General features: G+C 49.5%; 5 protein-coding genes across 5 annotated transcripts; 3 read left to right on the top strand and 2 right to left on the bottom strand.

Annotated features, from left to right (window-relative positions):
* Positions 1–3,204: 3,204 nt before the first annotated feature.
* Positions 3,205–4,160, bottom strand: LTS14_010656 (uncharacterized protein; the record flags this gene model as incomplete). The annotated part of the gene is made up of 2 exons (XM_064843332.1): positions 3,205–4,049; positions 4,100–4,160. 2 exons carry the CDS (start codon positions 4,158–4,160, stop codon positions 3,205–3,207), a joined length of 906 nt encoding a protein of 301 aa, XP_064689134.1.
* A 977-nt stretch (positions 4,161–5,137) lies between these two features.
* Positions 5,138–7,485, top strand: LTS14_010655 (uncharacterized protein; the record flags this gene model as incomplete). Its single annotated transcript, XM_064843331.1, has 2 exons — positions 5,138–7,249; positions 7,318–7,485. 2 exons carry the CDS (start codon positions 5,138–5,140, stop codon positions 7,483–7,485), a joined length of 2,280 nt encoding a protein of 759 aa, XP_064689133.1.
* A 703-nt stretch (positions 7,486–8,188) lies between these two features.
* On the top strand, positions 8,189–9,220 carry LTS14_010654 (uncharacterized protein; the record flags this gene model as incomplete). Its single annotated transcript, XM_064843330.1, has 1 exon — positions 8,189–9,220. The coding sequence occupies one exon, from the start codon at positions 8,189–8,191 to the stop codon at positions 9,218–9,220; it is 1,032 nt and encodes a 343-aa protein (XP_064689132.1).
* A 221-nt stretch (positions 9,221–9,441) lies between these two features.
* Positions 9,442–9,878, bottom strand: RPL38 (60S ribosomal protein L38; the record flags this gene model as incomplete). Its single annotated transcript, XM_064843329.1, has 3 exons — positions 9,442–9,503; positions 9,566–9,688; positions 9,815–9,878. 3 exons carry the CDS (start codon positions 9,876–9,878, stop codon positions 9,442–9,444), a joined length of 249 nt encoding a protein of 82 aa, XP_064689131.1.
* Positions 9,879–9,948: 70 nt separating this feature from the next.
* On the top strand, positions 9,949–12,159 carry LTS14_010652 (uncharacterized protein; the record flags this gene model as incomplete). Its single annotated transcript, XM_064843328.1, has 2 exons — positions 9,949–10,550; positions 11,394–12,159. The coding sequence occupies 2 exons, from the start codon at positions 9,949–9,951 to the stop codon at positions 12,157–12,159; spliced, it is 1,368 nt and encodes a 455-aa protein (XP_064689130.1).
* Positions 12,160–12,162: the final 3 nt, after the last annotated feature.

Below are 12,162 nucleotides of genomic sequence, written 5' to 3'. Positions count from 1 at the left end.
CGAGAGCGAAAACGTCCGGGAGGGTCGCGATCTACTAAAGGGTTTCGGGCGTAAGCGGGAGGTTGTAGTTGGGATCGATATCGGCCGCAGCATAGTTCAGCTTCTGCATGAGGGCGTCCTCCGTCTGCCGACCGCGAACGAGGCTCGCAACATCGAGGGAGATATGCTGATCCTAATAATTGTTTCGATAGGTCCGACTGTCAAGGTGGCCTGCGACCTAATTGCGCACTTCTTCAGATCCAGCACCTGTGTATGGCTTAGCAACAACGAGACCGTGATTACAATCGATAAACATACCGTCCACGGCGTTCAGAACCAGTCGACGAAGCCAATACCATGTGACTGGCTCGCGATAACCCATCTTCTCTCCTAAGCTCCTCAACCGCTTTGACGCTACACTACTGGGCAATTCGGCTTCAGTCGACCCGCCGTCTGAGGTTCGCAGGATGGGCTTGTTAAGAACGTCGTCGCGCTAATGGAGCGTGATCTTTTTTTGTCCAGTGGGGAGGGTGACATCGAAAATGCTCTGTGCACGGTGCAAATCCGGTAGTCGAAAAGCTTCGTCGTAAAGAGCGAGCGAGACTAAGTGGGCGACGGGACAGGTGAGGACGTCCGGCTGGTCGAACTAGGTAAAGGTCTTTCTAGACGGGCTCAATTAGTATGGCTATATAGGAGGCATTGCATGAGCGTGGTACGAACTGTTGCGGTCGACGATTCCCGCCCTTGAAGTACTTAAATGTGGGCCGTACCGCGAAGCGGGTTTGTCCACGGTCGTCCTCCGTGAGGATGAGGGCTACATCGCCGTATCGGAGCTTCGCAGCAAGACTTTCTTCCTTGTCCATACTCGCCGCCTTGGCCCTGCGTCTCTTTCCCGACTGAGTTGTAGAGCTAGGTCGTAGACCACTATAAGCATGGATGATTATGAGGAAGCCCTACTGCACACGCTGTCGCTCATCGGGGTACAGCGTCCAGTCGGAGGAGTAGAGGAAGTGAAGCATGTTAACGAAATCCGCACCGGAAGGGACAGGTTTCGGGCGGTGAGATGTCTTCGTTTTACCCTCTGCGTAGTACTGGATAAACTGAGGCCAGATAAGTCAGTCCAAGCACGGCGCAGCATTTTGAATGGGAGAAATCCCACGGCGTTCACATCCGATACCACCACATCATCTAGGAGGGCACCGGTGGCTTGTTTGTATAGCATCTTCAACACACGGAAGTACTGCTTGAGGGTCGGACCCTGCTGTGCTGACCGTTCTGCATTAATAATGACCTATTGAAAGAACGCTTTGAGCTGAGGTGGACCGGCAGCACAGAGGGCTTCGTGAGGGTCGCCCAATCGCGCGGCAGAGCAGAAGCTGTCCAGCTAAAGCTGTCAGCTCTGTGCAACACACGCCACGCGAGATTGGGTGGCCAAGAGGACACTTACGACGACCATCTGTTTCGCATGTGCCGGATGCTGTCTTCTGTGGTATTGGAGTATGGTTCGTGATGACGGCCACGGAGGGTGAAGTCTTCAATGATGGCGCGCCAATCTGCGCCGTCCTCGCGTGCCTTCGCCATATCGACGTGACATGACAGGCGAGAGATGGATACGGAGGTTATATACGTGCACGAAATGACCACGAGTGAGAGTGATTGACACCTGGCCCATCTGCGCCGAGAGAACTGCAACGCCGCATCGGCGCATCGCCCCCACGGTTCAGGTTGGCGCTAGTGCTGTGAAACGAGTGCTGTATTCGCGGCAGCTTTACACGAGGCTGCGCGAGTTGTGCAAGTTATGCAGGGACTTCTGTTGCCCAAACGGGGCGCAGATGTTGCCCGTTCGGGCAGCAGAAGGCTCGTTAGTCTGTCTTTTGCCGTTTAAAATAAGTAAATTAAGGCTTTAATATAAAGTAATTATAAGTAAAGTAAACTACTTTATAATAAGTAAAGTAGACTATAAAGTAAACTATAGAAGTAAATAATAGTTAAAGCGTAAATCTATATAGTATATTATTATATACCTATAGTATAAGGAGATTAGAGCTTATTAGATAAGTAAGTTCTAAGCAATAGGTTAGGTAAGTAACTACTCTAAGGTTTAACCTTTTAGTAGATTAGTAACTTAGGTTAAATATGAACTACCTATATAAGAAACGTCTATTCTATATATATAGGAGATTTATATAATAGTCGCGATTACCTATAGTAGTCGTAACTAGGTCGTAGTTACTAGAGTATTTATATCCCTAATTACTTAGTTATCTAGTAATAAAGTAATCTCTTATACGATTGTAGATTCCTACTAAGTTAGGGATAAGGCGTATAGCCGCTATTCCCGCCTTTATAGAATATAGGCCGCTAGCGGCAAAACTACGCCCGATCCTATATACGTGTTTATAATATATATAATAGATACTAAATTAAAAACGCTAGATATAAAGATATATATTATTATTATTACTTTATTATAGCTTATTATAAATAATATTATATTTACTTTTATAAAAATATAAAGAAAGTATAAATAAAGGTAATATTTAAAGAAAATAAAGTAAAATATATAACGCTATTATCTAATAATAAAGTAAAGTATATATATATTAAAGTAAAGAAAAGGTATTATAAAAAATAAAAAAGATTTAAAGTTAAAGTAGAGTCTAATTAAAAGCTATAAAAGTTAATTAATAGCTCTAGTAGACGGTTTCTACTTAAGAAAAGATAAAAGAAGGGAGTAATATAAAAAGCGAGCTTTTCAAGTAAGTACTAGCGTACTAGTACTAGTAGCTACTTCTATAGTAGTTACTTTCCTTCTTCTTTTACGTAGACTTAGACTAGATTCTTACTCTCTTATCGAACTTACTAAATACTATATAAGCTCCTATATATACGTTACTTCTCTATAATAAATATCTTTAATTTAACTATTATTATAATTCTTACTAAATTTAAGGCTTTATTAGAACGATAATTAGATATAATAGTAGCTAATACGCGTACGCCTATATCGCTTACTAACAACTAGTAAGAACCCTAGGTCTTAGCGTGCGATAACCGTTATATGTTTAGTTATATAATTTTGAGCCCTGTAATTTTGGACGAAAAAGTATGCTAACATTAGGGCTAGCATCGTTTATGAAGGATTCAGCAACACACCACGATCTCTAACAATCTATATACTCTTCAGTATTCGACCCATAGATGCTAATTCCGCCATCCGATCTCTCAGTGTACACCACTCGTCTTCCCGCCCACCTCCCGCTCCTTGCTGAAAACCTCCCTCACAGGTCGATAACACTCATCCGCCCAGGACTTCATCTCTGGTGGTGAATGCTCGTCCAGCTTATACGCCTCCCGACTCTCCAACATATTCCTAGGCTTCGCCTTTGACGTCTCCATCAAGCTGCCGCCGCCATACTTTGCCTCGGTTATCATTTCCATCATAGCTTCCGCAACGTCCGCCGGAGTAATGCACACGTCCTCTGTGAAGGAGTACTGCTTATTTACTGCCTTCGCCGCTTCCCCAGTCCAGAGAGGTGTGGACACCATACCGGGCAAGATACATACGATTTTGAAATTCTCGTCATAGTCTGCTTGGGCCATAGACTTCGTGAAGCCGACGACTGCGTGTTTGCTGGCGCAGTATAAGGCGCAGCCGTACTGTCCTGTGATGCCCGCGCCACTGGAGATGATGAGACATACACCTGGCTTCTTCGAACCCAGACAGCTTCGCATTGCGATTCGGGTGAGCTTCATAGGATGCTCGGCGTTGACGGACATAGCCTTATAATGGTCCTTCTCGGTGTCGTAGAGCCAGGAAGACCACTTGGGCTCGAATACGCCGGCGCCAGCTATCCAGACATCTGCTACTGCATCTGAGCCGAACGCTTTGCTGACTTCGGAAGGGATCGATTCGAGGTTGGACCAGTCAGTAACATCGCATTTCATGAAAGCCACGTTGCCACTGGAAGATTTGACGAGCTTGTCGGCTTCTGGCGTAAGCTGTAGATCCGCTATGAGTGCCTTTGCACCTGATTTCTGAGCCTGATCGACGAATGCAAGACCGATTCCTAATGGTACGTCAGCTACTTCGTAACGAGGGCAGGATGGCACCGCTTACCAGAGCCGCCTCCAGTGACTACAGCAACCTTATCCTTGATAGGGAAGGCTCCGACAACCATGGTAGTGGAAATACGTTGCAGGCTGATATGTCTGTATCTTTGGGGTTATCCGGGAGCTCTGAGCTTTTAGTTGCTTGATCGTTCGTCCCGCTGTTGAGGGCACAACAATCAAGATCGTAAGCTTAAGTTGGTTGCACTGGCGGGTATGCTGAAGACGTGTTCTGATAGATAGGTGAAGTGCATTTATGAATCAGCATAAGGTTATGTCACAAGTCTCGCCTCACACCAGAATGAGGTTCATGAGAGTGGGGTCGCATAACATTATCCCCTCGGTCACGTTGTAGGCTAGGTATCTTTACGAGTCATGTGAAATACCAAGGCAGGCGATAGCACTTAGATATTCAGACACACAGGTTCTGATGTGAGACTGGAAGTAGACGTCGAAAAGCACGTCGAGATGCGACACAGATATGCATGCGGCCAGTGAGAGGGTTGTTGAAAGCGACTTCAGGGCTAGAGACCTTGAAGGATCGAGCTTGTCGTCCTTGCGCAAGAGGTGAGAATGACCCTCTGAATCGGTGTGAAGAGTGCAGCCTATGAAGACCTGAGGAAATCGTTGCATGCTCTCCAAAATCTCGAGGCTGTATTGACATCTTGGATACCTGGCTGAGACAATGGAGCGGGTATAGCCGCTAGTGGGCAGCACTGCTCAACAACGAATCTTTACGAGCTTGTTCCGGCTTTTGGAAGGCCGAGTCGCTGCCACCCGATGTTCTTCGATATGAGCAAGTCTTTCTTTTCCGTCCTCCGATTCTGCTCACCTGCTTGGACATACAAGGTCAGACATACCGAGTCGTGATTTGAATTTTTTGGGTGCTCTGTGCTCTGAATACGCGATGCTCGTCTGACAGCCTTTGTCCATGTGCTCGGGCCTGAAGGATTGCATGTGATAAGGTGTATCACTACTGTGCTCTCGACTATATCCAGTACACGAGGTCCTACCTCGCTGAGTTGTCTGAGTTCGGTGGTCAACAACCATGAGTGACAGTCTTAAGCCGAGTGGTGCAGAGCGAGGCCGACCAGTGCCGTCCGGTTCTTTCGGACACCGGCGCACTGAATCAGAGGTATCTGCTTCGCCTTCGAGAGCCTCTGCGACTGCAAAGCTAGCCACACCCGTCGCTGGATCTCCATCTGGCAGTTCGAAACTCTTGCCAGCTGGGCATTTCCAAGGCACGGACATACCACTAGCAGGCGCAACTGGAAGTTCTGTCCCGGGACCGGGAACTTCTTCATTATCACAGGCACTACGAGGACAATACGGCCAGTCTCCTCCACGATTTGGTACCAGTAGCCGAGGACAAGAACGGCACACCAGTCCGAGCGGTAGGAATACGCCCAGCTCGTACAATGCTCAACTCGGACGAAGTCCAAGAGGCAGAGAGGATATAGATGTGCTGAAAAGGCATTTGGCAGGCCTACAGGGCGACTCTGAGCCGGGATCATTCACGCGCGGTGGCCAGTGGCCTGGCGAAACGCAAGAGACCGGACCAAGCACCGCAGGAGAAGGTGAATTTTCGAGTCTACAACTGCAAGGTGGTGATACTACACGACATATCTACCGCTATGCTGAAAGACGCGAAAGGGAGCAAGCTGAGGTCGAACAGCGAGAGACGGGCCGCATGACGAGGAGTTTGAGTGTGACTGCTCTGCCTACACGTGATGCAGATGAGGAGAGCATACATCAGGTCAAAGTGCCGGGTGGTTTTCGTCGAGACCACCTGCGCCGCACAGCACTTTCTCCTGCACCATCAAATACACGCCGACCAAACTACGGTACGAATGGTCGTGCTTTCACCGAGCCTGCGAGACCACAAAAGCAGTTCGTGGCCAGCGATTTTATCGAGTTTCTCACACTGTACGGCCACTTCGCTGGTGAGTCGCTGGATGAGGATGATGAGGCACTCGGTCCAGACGAGTACTTTTCTTCGGACAACTACGACACTGCTACGGAAGCAGAGGAAGGCCGCTCGGATGATGACTGGGGCGAAGACTCGGCGCTATTGACACCTGGCAAGCGGAAGAGGAGGAGAAAGGCTCGTGAAGCTGGTAAAGGCACACCTTTCGGCGCAGCCATGCTTCTACTGAAATCGTTCGTCGGGACTGGTGTGCTCTTCTTACCACGCGCATACTTGAACGGTGGCATGCTCTTCTCCAACCTTGTCCTTCTCGCGATCGCCTTACTAAGCTACTACTGCTTCATTTTGCTCGTCTCCGTCCGTCTAAAGGTCCACGCCTCCTTCGGCGACATGGGCGCTCAGATCTACGGCAACTACTTCCGGAACCTAATCAACTTCTCTCTCGTTCTGAGTCAGGTCGGTTTCGCATCAGCCTACATTGTGTTCGTTGGCGAGAACCTGCAGGCTTTCGTCCTCGCGGTCACAAGATGTGCCACCAGCATACCCACTACCCTACTCATTTTGATCCAGATGGTCATTTTCCTGCCATTGAGCTTGTACCGCAATATCAACAACATACAGAAGATGGCTCTCATCGCCGACCTATTCATCGTGCTTGGACTGATATACATTTACTACTACGACGTCAAAACTATGGTCGACCGTGGCGGCATCGCAGACATTAAACAGTTCAACCCCCAAGACTGGCCACTGCTCATCGGCACGGCGGTCTTCACGTTTGAGGGCGTAGGACTCGTCATACCCATCCAGTCCGGCATGAAGGATCCTAGAAAGTTCCCAAAAGTGCTAGGCTTGGTGATGATCATCATATCAGTGATCTTCATCTCAGCTGGCGCTGTCTCTTACGCTGCTTACGGCTCCAAGACCAAGACGGTCATCATCTCCAACTTGCCGCAAGACGACAAGCTCGTGAACGTGGTGCAATTCATCTACAGCTTGGCTATCCTGCTTAGCACGCCACTGCAGATATATCCTGCGATCGAGATTACGAGTCAGCAATTGTTTAGCAGGACCGGCAAGTACAATCCGTGGATTAAATGGAAGAAGAATGTTTTTCGCTTCTTTATGGTCATGCTCTGCGCAGCTATCGCATGGTTTGGCGCGAATAATCTCGATAAGTTTGTCAGTTTGGTCGGAAGCTTCGCTTGTATACCATTGGTATATATCTATCCGGTAAGCCATGCTGTGCACGCGAGTCTCATGTATTGTTTGAGATGGTATGGCTGACTTCTACGCTGTAGCCACTGATGCACTACCGTGTCGTTTCCACCCGGACCTGGCAGAAAGTCGTCAATGTATTCCTGGTCATCTTCGGCTTTGCGATCATGGCGTACACAACGACTTTGACCGCTGTTAGCTGGGCACATGGATCACAAGCGAAGCCGCCGGGCTACTGTGACGAGCTGTGAGGGCAGATCCGGCAAGAGCCATTGTATCAAGCATCGTGGTTGCTCATGAGCCGTTTGTGCGTCCGAGCAATTGTGCCGCCCTGAAGTACTGCACGAGAACACCAGATAGATCTAGAAAACACCCTAGAATAGATGAAGCCACTTTATGCTTCGCTATCATGTTTCTTCATGTTCAGAAAGTGCACAGCCAGTCCGTGAATCTCCCACAGCCTGATTGGAGTCGTACTACTGTCGTCCAGACTGTAGATTCCACACTAGATGTCGAGAGCCGACTTTCCGGTACCAACTCGTCAAGCAGTGGTCTAATGCTATTTGATAAGTTGTTGGTCTCTAATAGCCTTCACCGTGGCTTCGATCTGCCGTATTCGTGCACAATTTCGTCAAGACTTCCCTTCAAAACAAGTGCTCTCTGCTCTGCAGCTCTAGCTGGGTCGAATCACACCGTTGACAACCCCAATTCATCTTGCAAACAAGAACTACAACCGTCAGCGTCAACATATTCACGTTCCATCGCGCTCGAGTACCAGGACTCCAATCTACGTGAACGGAGCAGGTTGATCTCCGCGTCTCGTGCTCAGTCTGTGTGTGAGATGACGTCTCTATTACGAGATCGACGACAGCATATTGAATCAGCGTTGAAAGGTGGGTCTTGACTCTAAAATGCCAATGTTTGGGACATAGGAACACACGAAAAGGAGTCACAATGTCAAACGACCAAGCGATCAAGTACAGCCTGACCTTGGACCCGTCCATATCGAAATCGGCCACGCGAGACCACCCTCAACCTGCAGCATCACTTCCAGAGGCCAAAAAGACCAATATCACACCTCGTGGTAGTAACGGCGACGAGAACGCAAGCATCTACTTCATTGGCACCGCGACCACAATCCTGGAATGGGAAGGCATCCGCATCCTCACGGACCCCAACTTCCTTCACGCAGGCGACCATGTCCATCTCGGACCTGGTGTGACAGCAACAAGGCAAACGAACCCAGCGATAGACCTCCATGAACTACCACGTATCGATGCCGTACTGCTGAGCCACTACCATGCCGACCATTTCGACCAAGAAGTCGAGGCAAGCTTGCGTCGAGATCTGCCAATTATTAGTACACCTCATGCCAAGGAATGCCTCGTTGATAAAAAGGGCGACGACAAGTTCACCGATGTCTATGACATCGACTTCTTTCAGAACATGATGCTGGATATCAAGACTCCCGGCGGAGGTGAGAAAGCACCAGCTATCAAGGTTACCGGTATGCCTGGCAAGCACGTCCCTGATGGACCATTGAGCGTGGCGAATGATCTCGTTGGTGCTGTGCCCCCAACGAACGGATGGATGGTTGAGCTTGGCTACAAGGTTTCGGACGACTCGAGCTTCCAGTCGGGATACAGGATCTACATTTCTGGCGACACACTTTACGTCAACGAGCTCGAGGAGATTCCCAAACGATATGCTGGGAAGAACATTGATCTCATGCTCATACATCTTGGTGGGACGACCATACCTAGCCCGAAGATGCCCTTGCTCATGGTGACTATGGATGCCGAGCAAGGTATCAAGCTCATGCAGCTGATCAACCCCGATGTGACGATACCGATCCATTATGATGATTATGATGCATTCTTGAGCCCGCTGGAGGACTTCAAGAAAGCTGTGAGCAGTGCAGGCTGGGATGACAAGGTCGTATATCTTGATCGTGCGGACATGTACAAGTTTGCTGTCAAGCAGTAGCGCGCGTTCTTCAAATGCAGGAATATCGAATAGAGTGGGCTAAATGATAGCTGGAAGAAGTTGAGATCGAGTCGTTGAGTCTCAGGCTATCACGCCAGGGAATGCTTTCGTGCCGATGTAGTTCTCGAATGGTAGCTTGACAGGCAGCCGCTCAGCCACATGCCGCCACTCATGCCATTGATCTCCATAACGCCGTGTTCGCTAATCCATTGCACAACCATCTATGACTTTGCAACACGCTTGCCCTTGGCGTTCTTCTTCGGTGTGTCGTTGATGGTAAGACCTGCAACATCCGTATGTCAGCCTCGATGTTCCAAAAAACGTCTTTGCCAAGATTCGGCGTACCTGGAGGAAGTGATTGCCTAAGCTTGTCGGCCTTGTCGGAGTCCTTGAGTACGAGGGTGTAGAGATAGCGCTTGCAGCGGACCTTGAACTTGGTCTGGCTGACGTTCTTCTTTATCCGCGCCGCTGTAAGACATATTAGTCAATGTTATACTTCGCCATTCCGTCTCGTCTCGTTGCCGAGTATGCCATATTCAATACATCTGTCGTGCTCTTTCTGATCGCATTCGTTCGGGGTGGAGGTTCACGTACAGGAGGCATCCTTGCGGCGGCAGATCTCGATGAAGGACTTGATATCGCTGACTTCCTGAGGCATGGTGGGCGAATAGTGGATGGACGTATAGTGGAGGAAGTTGTGATATCGTCGTCGCTGCTGTCCTACTTCAATGTCCTTCGATCTCGAATTCTTGGTGCGGCCCGAACGCCAAGATTTGGAAGCTCGGGCCTCCAGAGGTTCAAACAACACTCCATCGCGACTTCACTTCCTGTCACCAGCATCAACATCCACTGAAATGGCAACACTGACGGAGACAGATTACACGAAAGTGTCTACAGAGGCTGCCGAGCACCTCGTTGACACATACTTCTCTGCTCTTGGAGGCGCCCGTGGTACTATCAGCAGTTTCTACGTGCCCACCATCGTCCAGGAGAATGGCCGTGGCTTGCCGAGCATCACTTATAACGGCGAGATGCTGACCGATGCTACTGTCTTCCAGAAGCAGTGGGAGGACCACATGCCTCGGACTCATTTCCAGGTGCAATCACTGAATACGCATGTCATGAATCCAGCCCTGGTACCGACGGATAGCAAGACCAAGAAGGACGCAGAGCGCAACATGAGCCTTATTGTGCAGGTCAGTGGCTCAGTCAGACTTGGCGAGGCACGGGAAGGTCCTCTTCGTGGATTTAGTGACAGTCTGGTCCTGGTCCCAAATACTGAACAGGCTGGCGGCCGTGGTACTGGCAAGCAGGATTATGGCAAGCGATGGTTAATTCAGAGCCAGACGTTTCGATTCGTTGTTTGACCCTTCTGTGGGTTACATCGGTGGAAAGTGATCACCAGATTGTCTGACAACGGCACGTACAGCGCCACCGGGTGTAGTAGGTACTGGCAGTATCGATCAATCAAGCCAAGCGCCTCCTGAGTCCCATGTCATATTCATCTGTCTACCGGGTTGCTTTGCCACCTATGTGCGACATTGCGGGTCTGCCAGACTGTCGCGAATGGCATGGTCCGAGCTCGGCTATACCAGATCGCATGATATACCGATCACGTGCATCGGTGAAGTGAGCTTCCAGCTATAAAAGCTCGATTCTGGTATCGAAACTGTCTGCAACCTCTCACACACACTCCCCACGATCGGCTCTTTTTCGAGAACTTTTGCAAGAACGTTCTTCTGGCCTTTGCAGCATCCTCACATTCGTTCTCCGACCTTAGCAACCTTGTTTTCCGCCGTAAATACTCGAAAAGACCGCCACTTCGGTCCAAGAACGTCCCTGCAGGCCGTGCTCTATCTGGTCAAGCGCTCTTGGACGGTCTCCTTTGCGTGCTTCGACTTTCAAGAACAGTCTCGCGACTCGTACATAGCTGAAAACGACCGCTAATCTTGCTCGAGAACGTTATTCCCAGCCGGAGAGTATCTGGACATCCATATCCGAAAGTCGTTGCAGAACGAACGATACCGGGGCAACCACGATTCTGTTCAAGAGCAAGAACGACTCCAAGGCCGGACAATATCACAACATCCGCTGTTTGCTGGGAACGTTGTCCCTGTTCGTTAAACACCTCGAACGACCCCTGCTTCTCTCCACGGGGCTAACGTCCTCACAGCTCTTCCACCAGCACAACCTTCGGTGATTACTTCAAGAACGTTCTACCCGATCGTAAACCAATTAGGATCACGATGAGGTGTAATAAACCCGGCACGGACCAGGAAGTCGAGCTGAGAGTCTACGCCAATGGCAAGCTGTGCGACAAGTACGACTTGGTCAAGCCAAGCACTGTGGGTTCGGACACTGACCAATGCTTCATACCAGTGAATCCTGGCGATCAACTCACCATACGTGGCACACATCCGGGCAGTTATCTGCAGGGTTCCTTCCATGTCCTTGCCGATGGCTCGTTCTTGGGAAATAAGACGAATGACTACTCAAAGAACGGCACGATCAAGGTGCATAACAAAGCTGGTATCAAATTCGAAAGCTTGCTCAATGCGCCGAAGGAGCCTAGCCACACCAGCGAGCTGCCGCCTGAGAAAGTGGTTGAAGGCAGCCTGCATATCAAGGACATGAACGATGGCTCCGAGACGATTTCTTCGAGCCAAGAGGCAGCTGAGATTGGTGTCGGTAGCCTAGCTGTTATCGTGTCAATGAGCCAGCGAGCTGAAAGCACGTATACAAACGACTACAAGAATATCACTCGTGGCGAGCGCACCGTTGCTCGCGAGACGGTCATGACCGGTGGCATACCTCCAACTTACGAGTGCGAGTTCAAGCTCACCAACGACAACCCATCGAAGCGTACGCAAAACCTGCTCAAGAAGCACATGAGACAAGACAGATTCGGTGAAAGACCATGGGCTACATTAATCTTCTAATAC

This window comes from Recurvomyces mirabilis (assembly GCF_035927965.1).
Source record: "Recurvomyces mirabilis strain CCFEE 5264 chromosome Unknown scaffold_46, whole genome shotgun sequence".
Lineage (NCBI taxonomy): Eukaryota > Fungi > Ascomycota > Dothideomycetes > Mycosphaerellales > Teratosphaeriaceae > Recurvomyces > Recurvomyces mirabilis.
This window is presented reverse-complemented; position numbering and strand designations above follow the sequence as displayed.